The following is a 22,124-nucleotide window of genomic DNA, read 5'->3' on the forward strand; positions in this document are numbered from 1 at the left end:
ATTTTTTTAAATATATTTTTATTGATTTCAGACAGGAAAGGAGAGGGAGAGAGAGATAGAAACATCAATGATGAGAGAGAATCATTGATTGCCTGCCTCCTGCAACCCCCCCCGCCCCCCCCCCCCCCGCACCGCCCATGCCGCAACTGGGGATTGAGCCTGGCATGTATCAAACCTGGGACCCTTCAGTCTGCAGTCCAATGCTCTATCCACAGAGCCAATCCAGCTAGGGCAAGAGTTGTGGGTTTTAAAAGCTCATTCGTTATAATGTGGAAAACAATTTGGAAGTCTATTTTTTTAAAAGTCTAAGTATGCAGGGAAAGCATTATGCAAAAATGTATTAGGGAGATTGGATAGTGAGTAGGGCTTTTTCCACCCCTTTCAAAAACTCCTAATCCTGTTGACACTCCATGTTCAGAAATGATTCTCCTGCAGAGAGTGGCTGCATTCCCTGGGAGACACTGTGCAAAGGGAGAAGGACTTGGGAGGGATGTGGTCTTAGAAACGTGTGTGTGTGTGTGTGTGTGTGTGTGTGTGTGTGTGTGTGTGGTGGGGGGAGAGGTGAAAGTGTGTTATCCACCTCCATCAGCTGCTCTTTCGCCATCAGGTGACAAACTATCAGAAATAGCTTCCTGTTTCACATCAACAGGTGATATAACTTCGTTTATCACTGTTTTGATCTCCTCTTGAATCCTGTCGTTGAGGCTGGAGTCTGCCAGCAGAGGGAAGGGGGTCCTGTCACCAGGGCTTGGCAGAGGAGCCTTGGGAGAGGGAGTGCTTCAAGCAGCCCGAGTGCGAATCCCTCCCCAGTGGCCTCTGGGCAGGAGCAGGCTGAGTGCATTTGAGAGAATCATCTCATCTTCAGCAAATGCGTGCCGTGAGGCCGTGCGTGAGATGCGAGCATACCCCATCCGCTCTCACAGAGCACTTTAATCCATTCACTCATTCATTCATGCCACAAACATCTGTTGAGTACCTACCAGGTACAGGCTGCGTTTTGGAGGCCAGGGATACAGAGAAGAAGACGGTGAACAATTCTTACTTTACTACTTAGAGCAGAGCCATGGACGATCTAATCAAAACCCCTTACAATTCCATGTGGCGAAAATGTAGTCCAGAGAGGCCCAAGGCCCCTGATCGCCAGGCCACTGTGGCCCAGGTCAAGTTGACTTTCTATTGATGCATCACGATCCTAAGGAGAGTACACTGGGACAACCCAAAACATGTCACATTCAAGGATCCTTCTTTGGAGCTGCGAGCACTGGAGGAGAGCAGACCACACAGACGAGCAGAGCAGTGTGAACGTCCCACCACGCTAGCTGTTGCCACATCTACACCGGACTCGTGTAAAAGGATGACCGAAGTGGCCAGTCATGAGGCTCGGCCTGATTCCCGTAGGTTAACTGTAGCTGGAGTTAATGACTTAGAGGCCATGGCAGAGTTAGCAGCACAGGGAAGCGTATGTTGAAACGGGCAGGGCAAAGCCTGAGGGTGTAGAGAGCCCAGCTAGGAAGTCACGCTGAACAGCTGCAACAGCTGTCTCAGGTTGGCCTGATTCCACGTTCAATGACAAAGAAGTTGTTCTTGAAAAATGATCCTCACCAGTTGCCGTATGCCCCATACACACTGTCCCAATCTACGGCCTCACCACGCACAAATTCAGAGTTGGGCCAAGTTGGAAGAGACTTTCGCTAATCTCTAGAAACCGACTTCTTCATTTTATAGAGGAAGGACATGAGTGCCCTGATGGGAAAGAGATTTGTCTGAGCTCATGCAGCGAGTTGGTGCCAGAGCTGGGGCTTAAACCCAGGCCTCTTGACTCCTCCTCCAGTGCGCTTCCACTCTACCAGGTGCTGTGCATATTCGTGGTATTTAAACGGGAGCTCACATGGAGAGAAAGAGACCACTAATCTCCTCCATCTAGTAAGCTGCCTGCACGAAGGAGCAGGGCAGGGCCCTGCTAAAAGAGGAGGTGTCATCTGTGGCTTCCCCCTGCTCTACTCAACTGAGCTAGATCATTATCTTCTGAGTAGCAGCCCCCACCCTATTGGAAATGTTGAAACATTTGCCACTGACCTCCAGTGACTGAGAAGCTTCGGGGTGGGGGAGTGGGGAGATGTTTCCGTCAGGACATCGCTGAAACACAGGCTGGGATCAGACCTTGCTCATGGCCCCGGAGGTAAGTACTGTCGGGGCAGGTAGGATTTTAAACGATTTTGAGAAATGTGTGTCTGTGCGAGCATATCTACGTAGAGGTTTCAGAGGGGATTCTCCAGTTATGTGTTGACATTGCAGGAGGTGGAATTCGATTGCAGTTTGTTCTTTATGACATTAGACTCTTGGTCCCTGAGACTAAAGATCTGTCTGCAGTAGCAGCAGCAACCAGCAGGGCTCTGGCTAAGGGGTGCACGGACTTTGAGTCCAGACAGAACTGGATCCAGAGAACTCTGCTGAACTGTGGTAAAGCCTCAGTTTCCTCATCTGGGAAATGGGAGTAAAGCCATGCAAAGTGCCCAGTGTTATTATGAGGATTACAGGCATGTAGGGCCCAGTTCAGTGCTCCAGTAGTAGCTATTAATTAATTACTCTTTTTCACTGGGAACCAGGTTCCTGAGAACATCTCTCTACAGGTATTTTTTTCCCTTTAAGATTCACTCTGAGCTGCAAAGGACTGGTATATGTGGAGGGAAGCAGACCAGACTGGCAATTTAAAAATGTTATGAGTGAGCCCGGCTGGTGTGGCTCAGTGGTTGAGTATCAACCTATGAACCAGGAGGTCACGGTTCCATTCCCAGTCAGGGCACATGCCGGGGTTGCAGGCTCAATCCCCAGTACGGGCTGTGCAGGAGGCATACGATCAATGATTCTCTCTCATCGTTGATGTTTCTATCTCTCTCCCCTCTCTGTTCCTCCCTGAAATCAATAAAAACATAATAAAAAATAATTACAATGTTATGAATGGGATTCAGAAAATGCATGCTGTCGAAGAGAAAAGCCATAAAGCTGGGCCTTGACACCCAGCGAGGGAGGACCGGTGCTGGAAGGGTCCAAGGTCTCGCGTACCCCTCTTGACAAATTCTGTGAGGGAGACACTTGACTTCCCTATTAACAGAGGAGAAAACAGAGACTCTGGGCCATTAAGCGGCTCCCCCAAGGTTAAACAGTATTTATTATATGCAAATTGACTTAATTGCAATGTGTACAGAATGACAGGAAGTGTTTTTCCCCATCCATCACCTCTGAGTACTGTGGAGTGAAAATATGGTCCCAGCCACCGAAGTGCTCACAACAGCATAATCTGTCGGTGCTTTGTTCCTCTGAAACTTGGTCGGGCAATCAATGAAACAGAACCATGTGGCTCTCCCAATTCGCCTGGGGCTTGGTGAGAACTAGCAGAGGAATCCATGAGCACTGCTTAAGCTGCTGGCAATTCTTTATATACTTGCTGATTTCATCTTGGAACTGAGTTACATTCAAGGTTTCATTCATTTCAAGTAATTGCTTGTACAAATGCTTTCCCCGAAATTTCCAAGGTGCATCCACCTCTGGTACTTTCTTGCAAAACCGCTTTCTATTCATTAGAAATTTGGGATGACTTGTTTTCCTCCTAAAAAAATGGTCAGTGCCTGCACTTAGAAATGTGTGTTCCTAGAGATGAGGCCTATCTGATTGAAACTCAAAGTTGCTGTTTCTGGTTAACTTGAGTATCAGCCTTTATGTCCATTTTACAAGGGTGGAATTACAACAAAATGTCAGAAATTAGATCTAGTTAGCCCATCCCTCTCAGCTTATAAACAGGGGAACAGGTTCGGAAAGAGGAAGTGAAATGCCCAAAGGGGATGAATTTTAAGAGTCTCATGCTCTACCGACTGAGCTAGCCGGGGATGAATTTTAAAGGTTGCTATTTCATATTCTTCCAGGTGTGTCCCACCCTCAGGGGAGGCTCCTGCCATGGTGACCAGCACTGAAGGGGATCCAGAAAGGACTTCTCTGATACCCAGAACAAAGGTGACACCCTAGCCTCCTAGTCTACTTCCCCACGGTATTTGGCAGACCTCGCTCCTCTTTCTCACGGTTGGATATTTGCATCTTTTCTGTCCCCTGGTGGGTGGACATGGGGACAGTCATAGGGCCAGGGACTGCTTGGGTACCAGGGAATTCCCGGGACTGTATAGTTTTGTACATTGGAAATGAAAATCAGGAGTGAGCCCACTGTTTTCCAGGGCCCTGTGGAAATGGGTGCATTTATACAGCTACGCCAATTTTGGGTTGGATTCTCTGTTCTGGTCTGAGGGTCACCCCCTGTTGAGCACCTCTGAGGTTGATCCTTGAACAACATAGGGTGTAGGAGTACAGACCCCCCACCCTCAGCCGCCGAAATCCAAGTGTAACATTTCACTCCCCCAAGTTTCACAACGAATAGCCTGCTGTTGACCAGAAGCTTTTCCGAAAACATCATCAGGTGGTTAACAGCGATTTTCAACCTTTTTCATCTCACGGCACACATAAACTAATTACTAACATTAGTAAAATTACTAATTACTAAAATTCTGCAGCACACCAAAAACATGCTATATTTTTTGCCGATCTGACCCAAAAAAAGTATACTTTTGATTCGTTCACACCAGACGGCTATTGTTGCGTTGGCAGTTGTCATTTTTTATTTGACAATCTATGGCAGTGGTTCTCAACCTTCCCAATGCCGCGACCCTTTAATACAGTTCCTCATGTTGTGGTGACCCCCAACCATAAAATTATTTTCGTTGCTACTTCATAACTGTAATTTTGCTACTATTATGAATCGTCATGTAAATATCTGATATGCAGGATGTATTTTCATGGTTACAAATTGAACATAATTAAAGCATAGTGATTAATCACAAAAACAATATGTAATTATATATGTGTTTTCTGATGGCCTTAGGCGACCCCTGTGAAAGGGTCGTTCGACCCCCAGAGGGGTCGCGACCCACATGTTGAGAACCACTGATCTAAGGGAAAGGAGCTCAGAGCCACTGACTAAATAGGTATCCTGTGTCTTAAAAATTCTTGTGGCACACCAGTTGAAAATCGCTGGGTTAACACATATTTTGTATGTTATATGATTATATAATGTAGTCTTACAATCAAGTGAGAGAAAAAATGGCATTGAGAAAATCATAAAGAAGAGGCAATACGTTTATAGTATTTTTTTTTAAATCCGCCTATAAGTGAATCCACACAGTCCAAACCTGTATTGTCCAGGGGTCAGCTGCATATGCCAGGCTCTGGACTAAGGTTGAATACGGTACTGTGTGCAGTGAGCGAAGGCTCTGACCCAAACAGCCTGGGTCCGAGTTCTGTCTCCTCCACGGGGGATTAGAGCCTGGTTTTCTCATTCGTCAAATGGGGACAATAGTATCGACCTCAGAAGGTGGTTATTCCAAGGATTAAACGAGATAGTTTATGCAAAATGTTTTGTGCGATGCTGGCACATGGTAAGCACACAATGTGTGCGCGTGAAAGAAATGAAACAAGTGCCCTCCTCATCTTTCAGCTAAAACACTGAGGCCTGGAGAGAGAAAGCACATCACAGCCAGCAAGGCCAGAGCTGAAATTCCCAAACCAGTCTGTCTGGTCACAGGCGCCTGCCGCTCCCCACTGTCCTGCACATGCATGTGAGATTGCCTGTGTGTACCCCGCTTTCTCCCATATTGCCTTATTCCCATGTGTCTCAGTTCTGTGTTGAACTTTGTAGAAGACTATCAATTCCATCAACGCCGTCCTCTACAGTCAGGGAGAGGAGACACCCTTCGCTGGTTGCTATTCCCCCACTCACCCTCCATCCATTACCTACTCGTTCTTCAAATCGTTCCCTCTCAGTGACCCCTCTCTGAACGTTCTATTGCGCGGATCTCTTTTTCCTCTGAAATAGCACGTATTCTGACAAGTCATCACCCTTTGGTGTGCCATCTCTTCTGCTTTTTTACTTTCTCACACATCAATGTCTTGATTTTCGAAGTAAAACATGAGCTCTTGAAAATCATAACGGGGAGAAAATACATTTATAGTATATTTTTTAAATCCACCTGTAGCGTTTGGATGGCGTTCTCTCCTCCTTCAGGTCTACCAGAGCAGTTCACACAGTACTGTGTGGACCACTCAATACATTTCTGATCGATTGCAATGCACACATTTAGCTGGTTATCTCAATGTTCTATTAATATGGTGAGATGCAATTTAGATGTAAATACATTTTTATATAGGCACATTTGGTACTATGATCATTTAATCCACACAGAATTTCTGAGCTTGTTACAACACTCTAAAAATATTAATTTTTTCCTGATTGGAAAAAAGATACATATTAATTGCACAAAACTTTGATAATAAGAGGTAGTATCAAGAATTAAATAAAACATTATCCACAATACCAATACCTAGTTTTGTTAACATTTAGGCATATTTTCTCCCTTTTGAGCAAAGTATATTTAAATAAAATCCCCAGTTTTCATAAATCTATATTCATGAATAAACTTATATTTTATATACAGAATTATTGTCCATGAACTATTCTGGATTTGGTGAATTGGATGAGGTGATTTAGGGAGAGTATTACTAAACTAATATGATAGACAAAATGCTTAATGACCCAGAGTGTTCTTTCTTTACAAATTTTCATTCTTTTGTTGTTGTTGTTGTTGTTATTGTTAATCCTCACTCGAGGATATTTTTTCAATTGATTTTTAGAGAGAGTGGAAGGGAGGGAGGCAGAGAGAGAGAAACATTGATATAAGAGAGACACATCTATTGGTTGTCTCCACATGCACCCCAACCAGGGCCAGGGATCCAGCCTGCAACCGAGGTATGTGCCCTTGATAGGAATTGAATCTGAGACCCTTCAGTCTGAGGGCCGATGCTCTAACCACTGAGCAAAACCAGCCAGTGCGAATTTTCATTCTTTTTATGTTTACTTGTTGTGATCACATTGTATGTAGCAAAATATAGCTGTATTGCACTTTTTCACAGAACAGACTTCTTCTCCAGATTTAGTCTTCCTAAACATAATTTTATTTTATTAATTTTTAAAAAATATATATTTTTATTGATTTTAGAGAGGAAGAAAGAAGGAGAGAGAGATAGAAACATCAATGATGAGAATCATTGATTGGCTGCCTCCTGCACGCCCCCACTGGGGATCAAGCCCAAAACCTGGGCATGTGCCCCTGACCAGAATCGAACCCGGGACCCTTCAATCCACAGGCTGATACTCTATCCACTGAGCCAAACCAGCTAGGGCCCTAAACATAGTTTTAAATGTCTGTAACATTCCATTCTAGACCTGTTTTAGCCCATCTTGACTGTTATTATTTTTTCCAGGTAAATTTTAGAATAATTTTAAATTATCAAAAATTCTCACTATAATTTTGATTGGAATTAAATTAAACCAAGAAATCAACTTCAATTTGATTTTATTTTTAGCCTTCTAGTTTTCCGATCTGAAACATGTCTTTCTATTAGTTTAAGTCTTTTAGGTTTCTCAGTAAATTCCTTTTATTTTCTTCAAAATTAATTTCTTATAAATAAAATTATTCTTAGATATATCTATTGTGATGGTTGCTAAGGCTCATGGATGCCCATTCCCCTCCCCAATTCTATTTTCTAACTGGCTGTTACTGGAATAATAGAAAGAATAGCCGGGAATTTTAGAATATTTATCATGCCCTCAGGACTTCCCTGAGCAGTCTTGTTAATTTCTCTAGTTTTTCAATAGATTCTTTGGGGATTTCTAGGTATAAAATCACATATTTTGCAAATAAGGATGAATTTGACTTCTCCTTGCCCAAAACTACACTTTCATTTCCTTCATGCATCGTTATTAGCTCAGGCTCCATTGCCAGCCCACCAGGGCACAAAGCCCCATTAATTCTTCTCATTATCTTAAGCAACTACTTAACTTCTCTGTGTCTTACTTTTGTCCTCTGTAAAATAGAAATGGTAATATATCTACCTTTAGGGTAGTTGTGTGAATTGGATGGGTTAATATATGTAAGTGTCTGCCACATAGGACATGCTCAATAAATATTCAATAACCTTATTATCATAGATTGAAGGTTGGAGGAACTTCAAACTTCCAGGAATTAGAATTTCCAGAACTAACTTTTTAAAAAATGGTTATAGCAGACATCCTTGTTCTCAAATAACTGCTAAAATATTTTGCCATTTGGTAAGGAGTTGATTATTGGCATAGAAGAGATATTCTTTGTTAGACTAAGAAACAATCCTCATATTTTTATTGTATAACTTAAAAATAAGAAATGAGCATTCAATTTTATAAAATGTCTTTTGGCATTTACTGAGATCACTATTTTAAATTTTAGTTTACTGATGCTGTATTTATATTACATAAAAGGCAGTTTTTTGTAATGATTGAGAATTAGGCTGTGAAGTCAGATGGGCTTGAGTTTAAAACTTGACTCTTCCAGAGGGGAGCCCAGACAAGTTGCTCAACCTCATCCAGCCTGGTGGTCTTGTCTAGGAAATGGCGATAATGTCTGTTTTTGTAGAGCAAAAGGATAAAAGCACACAGAAAATACTCGCCATTCATTTTCATCATTGTAATAACTGAATCCTGGACATCCCTGGAGTAACTTCTTGATATCTATGTATATAAAAGCCTAAGGTGACCGTTATGACCAGTTGACCGAATGACCGGTCAACTGGTCACTATGACGCACACTGACCACTAGTGCAGGCGCTCAATACTGCAGTTGCCTCTGGTGGTCAGTGCACTCTCACAGCTCCTGGCTGGCTGGGTGGTCAGTGTGCTTCCACAGCCAACCTTCTGCGGCCTCTCTCCCTTGCCGGCCCTGATCAGGACTGGGAGAGACAGCCCCAATCAGCCCCAATCGCCAGCCAGGCTGAGGGACCCCACCCGTGCTCGAATTCATGCACCAGGCCTCTAGTTATGATTTATTTACCTCTGCATTCATAAGTGAGATGATATTGAACAGTTTTCCATCTTTTCGCCCTGGGTTTGCTTATGTAGCATAGGAATCACATGTTCCTTAAAAGTTTAAAATAACTCATTTGTAAAACTAGTATATGGACACCAAATTTTAGTAGATAATTCTAGTAATGCTTTTAATTTCTAAATAATAATAGCTGTCATTTATTGGATGCCTATTACTATGTGACAAAAGCTATAATGACTGCTTCACACATCTCATATTTCATCCTCAGAAGTAGGTGTCATTTATATTCATCGGAGAATCAGTTATTATTGTTCCTATCTTATAGATCAGAAAGTTGAGGCTTTGAGAGGGTAAACAGCTAGACCAAGCTGTTGCAGAGAGTGAGCTGGGATGTGAGCCCAGGCTGTCTGACTCCAAGTTATCTGCCTTTAGCGGCAAGATAGCATGCTGCTTCCCAAACCTCTTTCTTGTCTTTTTGTTTCGGTTTTGATCTCTTTAAGTTTTCTGTGCCTGTGGCATCAGTTTTGCTAGTTTATAGTTTTTTAGGAAATCATTAATTTTACTGAGATTTTTTTAAGCCCTTAGTAGCCTCACAATTTTTATCTCTGTTTCGGTGGTTATATTCATTCATTATTCAGTTTATTTATGTTTTCTCCCTTTCTTGATTATTCAAAACTGTATATTAAATTAGGAGAAAATGTCTATGTGAAGGAGGCTCTGTAAAATTATAAAATGGAACAAAGGTTTTTTTCTTTGAAAATATTCTCTTTCCATCTACCTTTGTTTCCCTTTTCCCATCCTCTACCCTGGCCTTGAAAGAACAGAACTCTGCTTAGGGACAGAAAGAGCCTGAGGGGCACTTTGTGGAGCCCTTAACTCAGCAGGGCCTGGAAAGGACTTCTACCTGTCCCGGGTCACACAGTCAGCAGGTGACAGCCAGGAGAAGCCAGGCTCTCATCTTCCTGTCTCGTTCTCTTTCCACTATGCCACACGACATGTTATAGCTCAAATTATTAATCTTTTATCCTCACCCAAGGATATGTTTATTGATTTTTTTTTAGAGAGAGAGGATAAAGGGGAAGGGAGAGAGAGAGAGAAACATCAATGTGAGAGAGAAACATTGATTGGTTGCCTCCCATACATGACCAGGATACCATGCTGCTTCCCAAACTTCTTTCTTGTCTTTCCTTTTTTTTAATTTTTAAACTGCGACCCTTCGGTGTGCAGGCCAATGCTTGTGCAGGCTGATGCTCTAACCATTCAGCACACTGGCCAGGGCAGGTTCTTCTTCTTTTTTAAAAATATATTTTAATGATTTTTTACAGAGAGGAAGGGAGAGGGATAGAGAGTTAGAAACATCGATGAGAGAGAAACATCGATCAGCTGCCTCCTGCACACTCCCCACTGGGGATGTGCCCGCAACCAAGGTACATGCCCTTGACTGGGATCGAACCCAGGACCCTTCAGTCCGCAGGCCGACACTCTATCCACTGAGCCAAACCAGTTATGGCTTCTTTCTTGTCTTTTTGCTTTGGTTTTGATCTGTTTAAGTTTTCTGTGCCTATGGCATCAGTTTTGCTAATTTATAGACCAAGGATTGAACCCAAAACCTAAGTATGTGCCCTGACCAGGAATCAAACCCAAGACCTTTTGGTGCACAGGACGACGCTCCAACTAACTGAGCCACCCGGCCAGGGAAAATTATTATTTTTTTTCTCCATTTCTTTCTTTCTTTTTTTAATTTGTTTCTCTTGTTTGGGGCAAATTATTAATTTTTAAAACAATAAATTAATGGAGATTGCAAAGTAATCTTAGTAAAAGCTTTAAAAATGTTAAAGCTACTTATTTTTAAAAGATCGCTATAAATCATCTTCTTATCGTGCTCCTGCTTTAAACCACTTTCTAGAATGAGTATCCAAGGAAAGCAGGCGTCAGGCAGGAAGAGGCACGTCTTCATCGCTTCGCCCCTGACAGGTTTGCTGCATTACTAGAAAGGCCCTGCGAGCTCCTTTATCAGCAGAACATGGACCCAGCCTAAGCGGGGGTCTCAGGGTTTCTACCAGGTCTGAAGGGAACAGAGGAAAAGCTCTCTGCTGAAGGGTGGACTTGGGGCGCCTGCGGGGTTGCTGCGTTAGGGTGGGTCTGGGCGTCAAACTCAGCGACGTGAAAGGGGGCGGGACAGCTCCCATACTGATGATGGAACAAGGTGTACCAACTCCAACATGGTCCGGACAGTTTTCACAACAGAATTACCTGAAATTGCTCATTTCCCAGGCGCTGGCTATGTGTGTGTGCAGATGAGCAGATGTTTCTGCCGACTGCCTGATCAGCAGTCTGCAATTACCCCAGGGAACAAGCTGCTCGCTGTGGTTAGGGGCCATTAGCCACTGAAATAATGACATCTGTCATGATTTTCATACCTCATCCTGTCCTGGATCTTATCTCCAAACTACGCAAAACGAATACCTAAGGTTCCTAAAATAGACCAACCCAATTTTAATAGCTCTGCTCTAGCTGCCATGGTGGTGAGTGTTTGAGGTTGAATAATACCTAATAATTATTGAGTGTTTTCCTCATGCCTGGCCTTGTAGAAAGTTCTGCCCTGGCTGGTTTGGCTTGGTAGATAGAGTGTCGGCCTGTGGACTGAAGGGTCCCAGGTTCGATTCAGGTCAGGGGCACATGCCCAGGTTGCAGGCTTGGCAGCCAATCAATGATTCTCTCTCATCATTGATGTTTCTATCTCTCTCTCCCTCTTCCTTCCTCTCTGAAATCCATAAAAATATATTAAAAAAAAGAAAGTTCTTTACGAACAGCATCACTCGCCAAGCCCACCCAGATACTATCCTTCTCTCCCTATTACAGGTACAGAAACCGAGTCACTGAAAAGTTCAATAATTCACATCTAGAAGGGAACAAACCTTGGATCCCCATTTCATCCTGTTTGACTCCTGCTGTATCCTGGCACAGAGGCTGTGCGCCATTTGGCTAGCAAGATGCTCATATATACTGAGACAATGCAGTGAAGTCTCGGCCAGTGGTTGGCAAACTGCAGCTCGCGAGCCACATGGGGCTCGTTGGCCCCTTGAGTGTGGCTCTTCTACAAAATACCACGTGCGGGCGCACGTGTACAGTGTGATTGAAACTTCATGGTCCATGCGCAGAAGTCAGTATTTTGTGGAAGAGCCACACTCAAGGGGCCAAAGAGCCGCATGTGGCTTGCGAACCACAGTTTGCCGACCACTGGTCAAGGCAACCTAGTTTTGTATAAGGAGCTAAATAAGGTCTAAAATAATGGAACATTTATTTAATGCAGTGATTCTCAACTGGGGGCAACAGCGCCTGCCTCAGGGGGCATTTGGAAATATGTGGGGTCATATTTGGTCATTGTGGTTGCTGCACTGACCTGTCACACTGGTGGGCTCTCAGGATGCTAAATGCCCAGCCGTGTGCAAAACAGTTCCGGGCAATGAGGAACGGACTGGCTCCAAACATCAGAGACGGCTAAGAAACACTGACAAAGTGGACTAGTAGGACTTTAAAATGATTCTATAAAGGTCAAGGATGGCAAGCTCAGATGCCCTCAGGGATCAGCCAGGGGCTAAAGAGTACATGTCCCTAAATCTTTAAAGCACATCATCAAACAAAATAGCCTAGGCACCAGCTTTGGTCTGTGGGCCCCCAGGTTGAGCTTTTTAATGGAGGTCTTTCTGATCTCAAAACATATTTATAATACACTAAATGAAGAGAAAAAGCTGCTAATTAGTATTTCCATGTTTTAAAATGAATATATATATATATATATATATATATATATATATATATATACATTCACAAAGTCTATCTTATGAAAATACATAGACAATTTCATGGAAAAAAATTTAAGCTGATTTTATAAAATGCTTTGCTGATTTTATAAAATTGCTTCCACTATAAATATCTATTCATTGTTTAATTTTTAATAAAGGATAAGAGGAACCTTAAAAAAATTAAACTTCGAGTGTGGTATCAGAACCCAGCCCTGGTATCTTTCTGGCCACTCACTTCGATGGGAGAAGGAGAACGATTTCTGTGATTAAGGACATATGAGACATTCAGCATGAAGTAAATCAATACCAAAGCATTAGAGCCTGGCCTGTGTGGCTCAGGGTTTGAGCAACAACCCATGTACCAGGAGGTTATGGTTCAATTCCCAGTCAGAGCACATGCCCGGGTTGCGGGATCGATCCCCAGTGTGGGGCGTTGCAAGAGGCAGCCAATCGATGATTCTCTCTCGTCATTGATGTTTCTATCCCTCTCTCCCTCTCCCTTCCTCTCTCTCTGAAATCAATAAAAAGATATATTTTTTAAAATACCAAAGAGTGCCTTAAAAGTGGAACGCTGTTGATTTTGCAGACATACTGGCCTAGCTCCGGCTATTTGCCGAAACCAAGCTCTCCTGGTCAAGTCCAGTCTTCCTTTTGCAGCTGCCCCAGAAGTCAGTCCGGTCCTGAGATTTGCTTGAGAAGTAAGTATCTGCACTAAAATATATCTGCGCCCTTTTTCAATCAAGGCACCAAATCCTTCACGATCATTGTTTTTCCTGAAAACCCCGTCTCGCTTTATCTGGCTCATCCCTGCGTTTTCTTTGCAGCGTCTTAGTTCCGCGGTTTTCATTCCGTGCACAGTCACTTGGGGCTCTGGGAGAGGAGCGCCAATGGCCCCAAGCAGCTGACTTGCCCGAGGAGAACTGGGTTCGCGTGAGGCCAGGAGTCCTGACCAGAGCTGCCTTGCCTCCTGCAGGTCTCCTGGCGGGTCTGCTGGCGCCACTACTTGGAAACGAGGTACCCAGGGTGGCTCCTCTCAAGTCTCTTCCTGCTGCACCGGGAAGCGCCTGAGCCCCACTCACAACCCCAGGCCGCCCTGCAGGAAGCTGGCCATGCTGACAGAGTGAGTGAGGTCCCATCAGGCTAACTGCGATAGCTGGCTTCCCAGGGTGCACCCTCCCGTCCCTGGCTTCCCAGGTCTCACTGTCCAGAGAGCAGACACACAGCAACACCAGAGGGCGGCCTCTGGCTCCGGGCAGGGATGGGTTTGCAGCTGTACTGGCATCTCTGTAACTTCTCACTCTGACCCCTCTCCTGTCGCAACAGAAGCATGCAGCTCTGGCATGGCTTAGTGATCGCATTCGTGTCCCTGGTCCTACAGGCCTGCCTCCTCGCAGCCATCTACTACCTGCTCAGCAGACACATGGGTAACTACCTGCTCAGCATCCTCTCCCCCTCCTAGCTACCCCCAGGGACCATTCCCAAGCCTGCAGCAGGGCCAGCCCCCTTTGGAGTCCCCAAGTATCACTTGCAAACCTTGAGGACTCACTGGCCAAATGGCCCCTCATCCTGACCGGGTAGTCCCCACTCCGACCCAACCTGTTTCTGGTTGGGAATCACGGCCCGGAGTCCTTCCACTACCTTCTGCCTAGAGACAGGCTTCTGTAATGCTCATGAGGGTGGCCTCATCGAACCTGGGCCTAGTTAATTTTCCTCATCACCACAAAGGACTGACCGTGAAGAAAGGGCTTTGAATTGCTACAGAAGGCAGTATGGTTGGGTTAGACGAAGAGACCATCTTCAGTTCTTGAACTGATTCACAATGGGGAGTAGAGAAGCTGTGTCTTGGGAAGACATTGCAATTAGGGAAAATAAAACATTTCTTTGGCCAAGGCAGGAGATTGGGCAGGATAATGTCATGAAGGTTTTTCCAGTAAAGGAAATTGAGACTTCTCTCCATCCATCCATCCATCCATCCCTCCCTCTGTTCATTCATTCATTCATTCATTCATTCAATACAACAGGAAACAAACAAAAAAATCACTGCCCTTAAGTAATTTACATTCCTTGAGGGTACAGACAACAAATAAGAGAAGTGAAATACATGGGTTAGGCTATGGAAAGTGCTAGGGAGGAAAAAAGCAAGGCAAGGGATACAGATTGAGTGGTGGCCAGCATCCCTGAGATGCTGACATTCTGTCCTATATAATAAAAGGCTAATATGCAAATCGACTGAACAGGGGAATGACCGGTTGCTATGATGAGTTGTGACCACCAGGGGGCAGATGCTCAATGCAGGAGCTGCCCCCTGGTAGTCAGTGTGCTCCCACAGGGGAGCTCTGCTCAACCAGAAGCCAGGCTCCTGGCTGGGGAGCATAGTGGTGGTGACGGGAGCCTCTCCCACCTCCAAAGCAGTCGGACATCCCCCGAGGGCTCCCAGACTGCTAGAGGGCACAGGCCGAGCTGAGGGACAACCCCCTCACCACCACCCCCCAGTGCATAAATTTTGTGCACCAGGCCTCTAGTTTGATTATAAACTTGAGGGAAGCGAGGAAGTGACCTGCACCTGTAAAAGCCCTGAGCCAGGAGAGCATTTCACACATCACAGCAGGAGCAGAGGCTGGGTGGCTGGAGCGGAGGAGGTAGCGTGAGAGAAGGAGGTGAGGCCAGAGAGGAAGGAGGAGGGAGGCCATGGAGGGCCTTCAAGGTTGGGACTTGGGCTCTTTCTCCAAGTGAGATGAGGGGCGTCAGTCACAGTAGAGGGGGCTGAGATGTGAAAAGACCCTTCTGATCGTTTTCCCTAAGGAGAGTGGTGCTCAGAAATGGGAGGTGCCTGCCCCGGGGAGCTTTCACTTTGGACTCTTGCCCTGTTCCCTCTAGCCAAAGAGAACGAGCAGTTACTCAGAAGATCCAGGCTCTGGGCCCCCAGGCCCAGTCCTGCCCACCACTGCTCACCTGCTGCACAGGAGACGAAGGAGACGGAGACCGGGGCCGAGAGCAGCACCCCTGCGCGGGGGTCCCGTTACAGGAGTGAGTGACGGGGCTGGGGAAACACATCATAACGTGTATTGTGCTCCGTCTACACAGCCGAGAGCCTCCCCACAGCAGCCCAAGTCTGTCCCTGCCGCCCAAACCCAGCCCGGATTCCTCCCACCCACCCCAGGAGGGGCCTCGCTACCCTATCTTTTCCAGAAAGTCGTTCATCCCGTCGTGGGGCTGACCCGGTTGGGTGTGTGTGGGTCTAAGCTCTTTGCTAGGCTTGGTCACGCGTGAATGACTGCAGAGGCGGGTGGGGACTGTTTCTGCTCCTGTCTTTGCAATACGAAGGCATCGTTTCTTTCACCTGGCCAGTTAGTGGTGGAGCCAAGGTTCTGACCGACTCTGCCTGCGTCCAGCTGGGGCTGGTGCTGTGCGTCCTGCCATCTGGCCAGTGTCATTGGCTGGTCCCAGAAGCTGACTCCACCGTGCTCCCAGGGTGTCCGTCTTAGATCCTCATGGGTATCCGGGGACTTCAGTAAACATGAGTCTTGCTGATGGTTCAGATGTGTGTCTGCCTCTGGCAAGTGGACCAACTGGCTCACCACCCTCTTGTTTTCTATCTCGGAGCTCGGAAGGCCCACCAGGTCACTGTTGACACAGTGGAAATTGTTGCTTCTGCAGCACGACAATGACCCCTGGGGGAGCACCCCCCAGAGATCGGACTTTCTCCCATTGGTTTACCTCTTGATTGATTTGGGTTTGCTCCCTCCTCCTACTGTGATCTTTTGAGTTGGAGAGATCGGGTTGTCAGACTTCCTAGCACTGAGTGAGATAAGGCCTCGGGGCACATGGGGACCAGAAGATGCCCTCAGAGTTTCAGCAGAATGGGACAGGCACTGGCCTCGTCATGACCCCTGACCCTAAAGCTGCACCAGAACCTGGCCAGACTCAGAGGCCCTTTAGTTGCCAGGCAGCTCAGAGACCATCGTCCAATCCTCTTGTTTTATGGGGGACAAAACCAGGGCCCAAAAAAGGATGTGACCTGCCTGGAGTTAAGGACAGGTTAGCCTAGAACCTGTGCCCATGACTTCCGAGGCCAGAGCTGTTGGCTTGGGGCGCACTGTCTCATCATGTCCCTGTATACTGCACCCACGCACAAGCAAGCCAGTTAGCTTCAGGGGGAGCTGGACAAACAGCAGCGCCTGGACTCTAGGCCATGTTCCTGCCTATCTTTGGAGGCTCTGTCTCCCACCCCTTCTCTCTATTCTATCCCTCTTTCCCTTTGGGGAGCTCTTTATCTCTCTTCCCCGCTCCTCTTGGCATTGCTGGCTCTGCCTCTGTCTTTGTCCCATCCTCCCTTCCACGGTCTCTGTCCACTCCTAACACCCTTCAGCTTTCTTTAGAAGAAGAACAGTTTCTATTTCTCTCTAGATAACTGCCACACATCCTCAGAGAGCTCCGACACCTCGAACAGCGTCGGCCACTTGCCTCCCACCTGCCAGGTAATGGACACTCCTAGCCATCCCTGCCCTCCATGTGCAGCCTGGGGTCCGAGAACTCAGGCTACCCGGTTCCAGAGATGGGAGCAAGAAGGGAGGGGCTTTGGGAGTCACCGCAGCATCCTCAGGAGAGGGTGGCTAGGCGTTCACTCACAGCCCCGTGTCCACACGGATCATCCAAGCAAAGTGGGTCCGAGTGGGCTGTAAAAATGGAAGTGCTGCCCAGCCAGTGTGGCTCAGTGGTTGAGCATTGACCCGTGTACCAGGAGGTCGAGGTTAGATGTCTGGTCCGGGCACATGCCTGGGTTACAGGCTCGATCCCTAGTAGGAGGCATGCAGGAGGCAACCGATGAACAATTCTCTCTCATCGTTGATGTTTCTATCTCTTTCTCCCTCTCCCTTCCTCTCTCTGAAATCAGGCTCACTACCCTTTTTAAAAAAAAAAAAAAAAAAATGAGAGTGCTAATGGGAAGCCTCCTTCTCCCCGTATCCCAGTCACTGGGCCACTGCTCTGAGTTCTGACCTCATTTGAATTGATTCTCTCCATCTCTCTCCCTTACACCCATTCATCCTCTGCAGACAGGAGGAATAAAGGCATTGGCAACCTTCCTCACTGCCCTGACCCTGCTCTCGGCCGAGACTGCCTGGGACCCAGGCTCCTTCTCATCGAGCCCAGGGCAAGTCTCTCTGCGTGAGAGTTTAGTCCTGGGGTCCTGCCCCCTCCAGACACGGTAGGAATCTGGACCTACACTTCTCTGCTCTTTCCCCTCAAGGCCACCAGGAATGTGAATTACACCCAAGTGGTCTTCCCAGCCACAGGAAGACTAGAGAACACATCCGCCCTGGACTATGAGGACATCGAGGACGTGACAGATTATGTCAATGTCGACCCAAAAAGCCACAAGCACAATTTCTGGACTTTTGTGAACCCTGCTGCCTCCGAGTCTGTGGAATACTCTCAAGTGGCCATGTGAATTCCAGGGTCTGCTTTTTTAAATGGGGTCAAGTTCTCTACAAATTCTCGTACTTATTTTGTAGGGAATTACTTTCTGTTTTGTGTGTGTGTGTGCGTTTTAACAAGGCTTGGGAGGAAAAAATGGCTGTATCTCAGCAAGAAAGGCTCGTATGGGAAGTTAGGATGAGCTTCCAGGTTGAGTCTGAGCTCACTAAAACAGATCAGTAGGGAAAGTGGGGAAGTCTCAATAAGAAAATTGTTTTAAAAGATTTTAATCAGCTATAGTAGAGTCACGTTTGGCAGTCTTACGATTAAATTAACCTTTGAGCTATTTAATTATTGGCAGTGAACAACTTCTTTAAACGTTTTAAATAAAACGGCAACCACCAGTTCCTCTTTTCCTCTTGCCCAGCCCAGCGTGCGTCCCTTTCTCAGAGCTGTGCCTGCTGAGTGATCCTGCTTTGCCCTCAGAACTTTAAATAGTCCACTTAGAAGGCCCACTATCGCTCAACCTTTGAACTCACTGTTTCTTATGAACGAGAGATGACAAATACCGCCTGATAAACGCCAACCAGTATCACAATCTGTTACTACAAGAGCAACTTCCCAAATTTAATCTAATAAAATGTAATATCCATTCCTGGTTTGTTGTTTCCTTTTTAACTAATCCTATATAATAAAAGGGTAATATGCAAATCGACCGAACGGCAAAACAACTGGTCGCTATAACACGCACTGACCAGCAGGGGGCAGACGCTCAACACAGGAGCTTCCCCCAGCCCACAGGGCCTGATCGCTGGATCGGGTCTGCAGGCCAACCTCTTGGTCCCTTCCCCCAGCCAGGAGGCTCTGATTGCCTGATAGGGAATGGGGAACCGGGGGGGAGGGGGGGGGTGGCAGACATGACCGGCGCCAGGCCAAGGCCCTCGCCCTGCCGGTCGCCCCACACACAGAGGGCCACTGGTGGTGGAGGGCGGGGCCAGTGAGCTGGAGGGAATGGCTAACCTCTGGATCCCTCCCCTGGTCAGCAGGCTCCGATTGCCTGATGGCAAACGGGGAACTGGGGGTGGGGGGCGTGGCTGGCTGCGGGCAGCTCGGGAAGATGGCCCTGATCACAGGCCAGGCCTAGGGACCAGACCTGAGCAGAATTTCGTGCGCCAGGCCTCTAGTTAGGAATAAAAGGACACTTCCTTAACTCGATTAAGAATAGCTTATCTGAAATCAGTAGATGCGTGATATTTAAATGTAAGGTCCTAGGCATAGTCCTATTAGATCATGAACAAAGTAAGAATCCCCACAAACCTACTATTTCCTTCATTATCTAAAATCATTCTAGAAGTTCTAAGCAGTTCAATTAAACACCTGACAAAAATAAGGGCTATAACTTTTGGAAAGGAGGATGAAATTTGTCATTGTTTGCAGATACCCTCGTCCTAGAAAACCTCAGAGAATTAACTTAAAACGATTTAAAATTGATTGCATGCAGGAAGCAGTGACTAGAGAAATGTGCAACATACTTTCTCCAACAGTTAATTAAGACAGGAATTTAAAAAAAAAATGTTCACCATAGGTAAACATCTCCCAAAGGGGAAACCCTAGGAATACTCTTAGCCAAATTCAAACTCCAGATGAGTGGCGTTCAGATCTTAGAGATGATTTATGAACTTGCTCCCTCTGCTGGCTGAAAATGACTTTCTAGCCCTGGTACTGGGAGCAGTGGGTGGCTTTCCTAGTCCCAGGTTCCTCTTTTCCCTGAAATGGTTCTGGCTTGGCTTCTGTGGCTTGAAATACTTGCTGATCTACATGTCCCTTCACCTCAGCTGCCGCTGTTGCTCTTTCCTGCTGGATTTGGATGTTGTGCCCCGCCCCCCCCCCCCCCCCCCAGCTTCATATGTAGAAATCCTAACCTCCAAAGTGATGGCATTAGGAGATGGGGCCTTTGGGAGGTAATTAGGTGATGAGGGTGATTCCCCTGTGAATGAAATTAGTGCTCTTATGAAAGAGATCCCACAGAGCTACCTAACCACGTATATAATTGTTTTCAGAGAGGAAGGGAGAGCGAGAGAGAAATAGAAACATCAATGATGGCAGAGAATCACTGATTGGCTGCCTCCTACACGCCCCCTACTGGGGATCGAGCCCACAACCCGAGCATGTGCCATTGACTGGAATCAAACCCAGGACCCTTCAGTCCACAGGCCGACTCTACCCACTGAGCCAACCTGCCTAGGGCAGCCCTTCTGTCTTATAAGGATGCCATGAGCAGTCCACAGCCTGGAGCGGGTCCTCACCAACCATGCTGACTGACACCCTAATGTTGGATTTCCAGCCTCCAAAACTGTGAGAAACAAACTTCTGTTGTTTATAAGCCACCCAGCCTGTGGCATTTTGTTACGGCAACCAGGATGGACGAAGATATCACCCTAGAAAGCTTTTCTTAATGGAGAAATGGAGATTCTATTGATTAGAGGGGCAGAATGAGGAATAAACACTGACAAAACACTGTCTTTGCATCCAGAAGTGAAACTGTACTTCTTATTGATCTCTTTTGAGGAAAAAAAAAACACATACACACAACAAACAAACAGAACGACAGAGAACTGAAGAGGTTCAGACATGTACCATGCAGCCAAAAGAGACTGCCTGGGGACACTGCGAGACAGTTCCCATGCCAGGAGAGGGACGGCAGCAGCCATGCAGTCGCACAGATAGATCACCTGCTTTCTGCAGAATGTGGACAGGCCCTGGGGGTGGGGAGGAGCATACGTAAAACGAAGACTGAGCAGCTGTGCGGGTGGGGTCACAGCAGGCATGACCTAGTTGTGACGACAGGCAGGAACATGTGCAAAATCACATGTGGCAGAGGGGAATTAACAGAGCAGTGAAACCAGAGCCTATCGGTGTTAGGCAAAGTTGGTGCAAGAGGGTTAGGATTAGGTGGACCTAATCAGAGAAAACAGCCCAGAGAGAGGTGCTTCTGAACTCAGCTTAGAAAGAAGGGTGGGCCCTAGCTGGTTTGGCTCAGTGGATAGAGCATTGGCCTGTGGGCTGAAGGGTCCTGGGTTTGATTCCGATCGAGGGCACATGCCCAGGTTGCAGGCTCAGTCCCCAGTGGGGGATGTGCAGGAGGCAGCCGATCAATGATTCTCTCTCATCATTGATGTTTCTATCTCTCTCTCCCTCTCCCTTCCTCCCTGAAATCAATAAAAATATATTGATAATAAAAAAAGAAGGGTGGAAATCTATTGATGGGAGAAGACGCAGAAGAAAAGGGGGCAGGTCTGACTGGATGCAGGCTCTCTGAACTGCATGGGGAAATGTCCGTGCCTGGGCTCAGAGACAGTGGGGAGACTTGGATCAGGGAGTTGTTGTCAAAGAGAACAGAGCCCTGAACGTCAGCGACCATATGATTAAGGTCTCTAATGAACTCCGCTATGCTTGGCTTCAAAAGTAGGACATTTTAGAGCCAATAAATATATCATGGAGTTTAACATTTGCACCCACCCTGATTGCTTATAACGGGCAGGCATTCTTGGGGAGAGTTGTTTAAGAAGCAAGTTGAAAGTGTGGTTCCAAGTGACTTACGGAGGTTTGATTGACGCCTCAGATGCCCCGGTAAGTAGAGAGAAGGGCTCGTTTCATGTCCTGGGGAGTTTGGGCCAAGAAGCTGATGACTGGAGACAGCTAACAATTTGAACTGCAGCTCAGTCATTGCTAGCCATGTTGCCAGAAATAAAGCGGCCTTTTGCTTAGGATACCTCTGGGAGCTTAGAAGGTTAGCTGCCTAAATGTGGACAGTCGCCTGTGTAGTTTCTAGCACAGTGAAGTCACTTTCTCCCATGTGCTATGTCATCAGGACCTGCAGGGAACAGTCATGCTGCCCCACTCACTCTGGGTTCCTCTGCGGGTGAGAATTGGATGACAACCTCTCCAA

At 46.5% G+C, this 22,124-nt stretch overlaps 1 protein-coding gene across 4 annotated transcripts; it reads left to right on the plus strand.

Moving 5' to 3' along the window:
* The first annotated feature begins 1,663 nt into the window (after positions 1 to 1,663).
* Positions 1,664 to 18,821, plus strand: RHEX (regulator of hemoglobinization and erythroid cell expansion). 4 transcript variants are annotated; one of them, XM_059675510.1, is made up of 8 exons: positions 1,664 to 2,179; positions 3,921 to 4,074; positions 13,347 to 13,458; positions 13,734 to 13,880; positions 14,084 to 14,184; positions 15,638 to 15,787; positions 17,168 to 17,238; positions 18,009 to 18,821. In XM_059675510.1, the coding sequence occupies exons 4-8, from the start codon at positions 13,870 to 13,872 to the stop codon at positions 18,207 to 18,209; spliced, it is 534 nt and encodes a 177-aa protein (XP_059531493.1). In that variant the 5' UTR covers positions 1,664 to 2,179; positions 3,921 to 4,074; positions 13,347 to 13,458; positions 13,734 to 13,869; the 3' UTR covers positions 18,210 to 18,821. The 4 variants fall into 4 exon arrangements, with proteins under 4 accessions (XP_059531493.1, XP_059531491.1, XP_059531495.1 ...); XM_059675508.1 differs by having other exon boundaries at positions 3,921 to 4,008; XM_059675512.1 differs by having other exon boundaries at positions 3,921 to 4,008; positions 17,815 to 18,146.
* Positions 18,822 to 22,124: the final 3,303 nt, after the last annotated feature.

This window comes from Myotis daubentonii, chromosome 18, assembly GCF_963259705.1.
Source record: "Myotis daubentonii chromosome 18, mMyoDau2.1, whole genome shotgun sequence".
NCBI classification, from domain to species: domain Eukaryota; kingdom Metazoa; phylum Chordata; class Mammalia; order Chiroptera; family Vespertilionidae; genus Myotis; species Myotis daubentonii.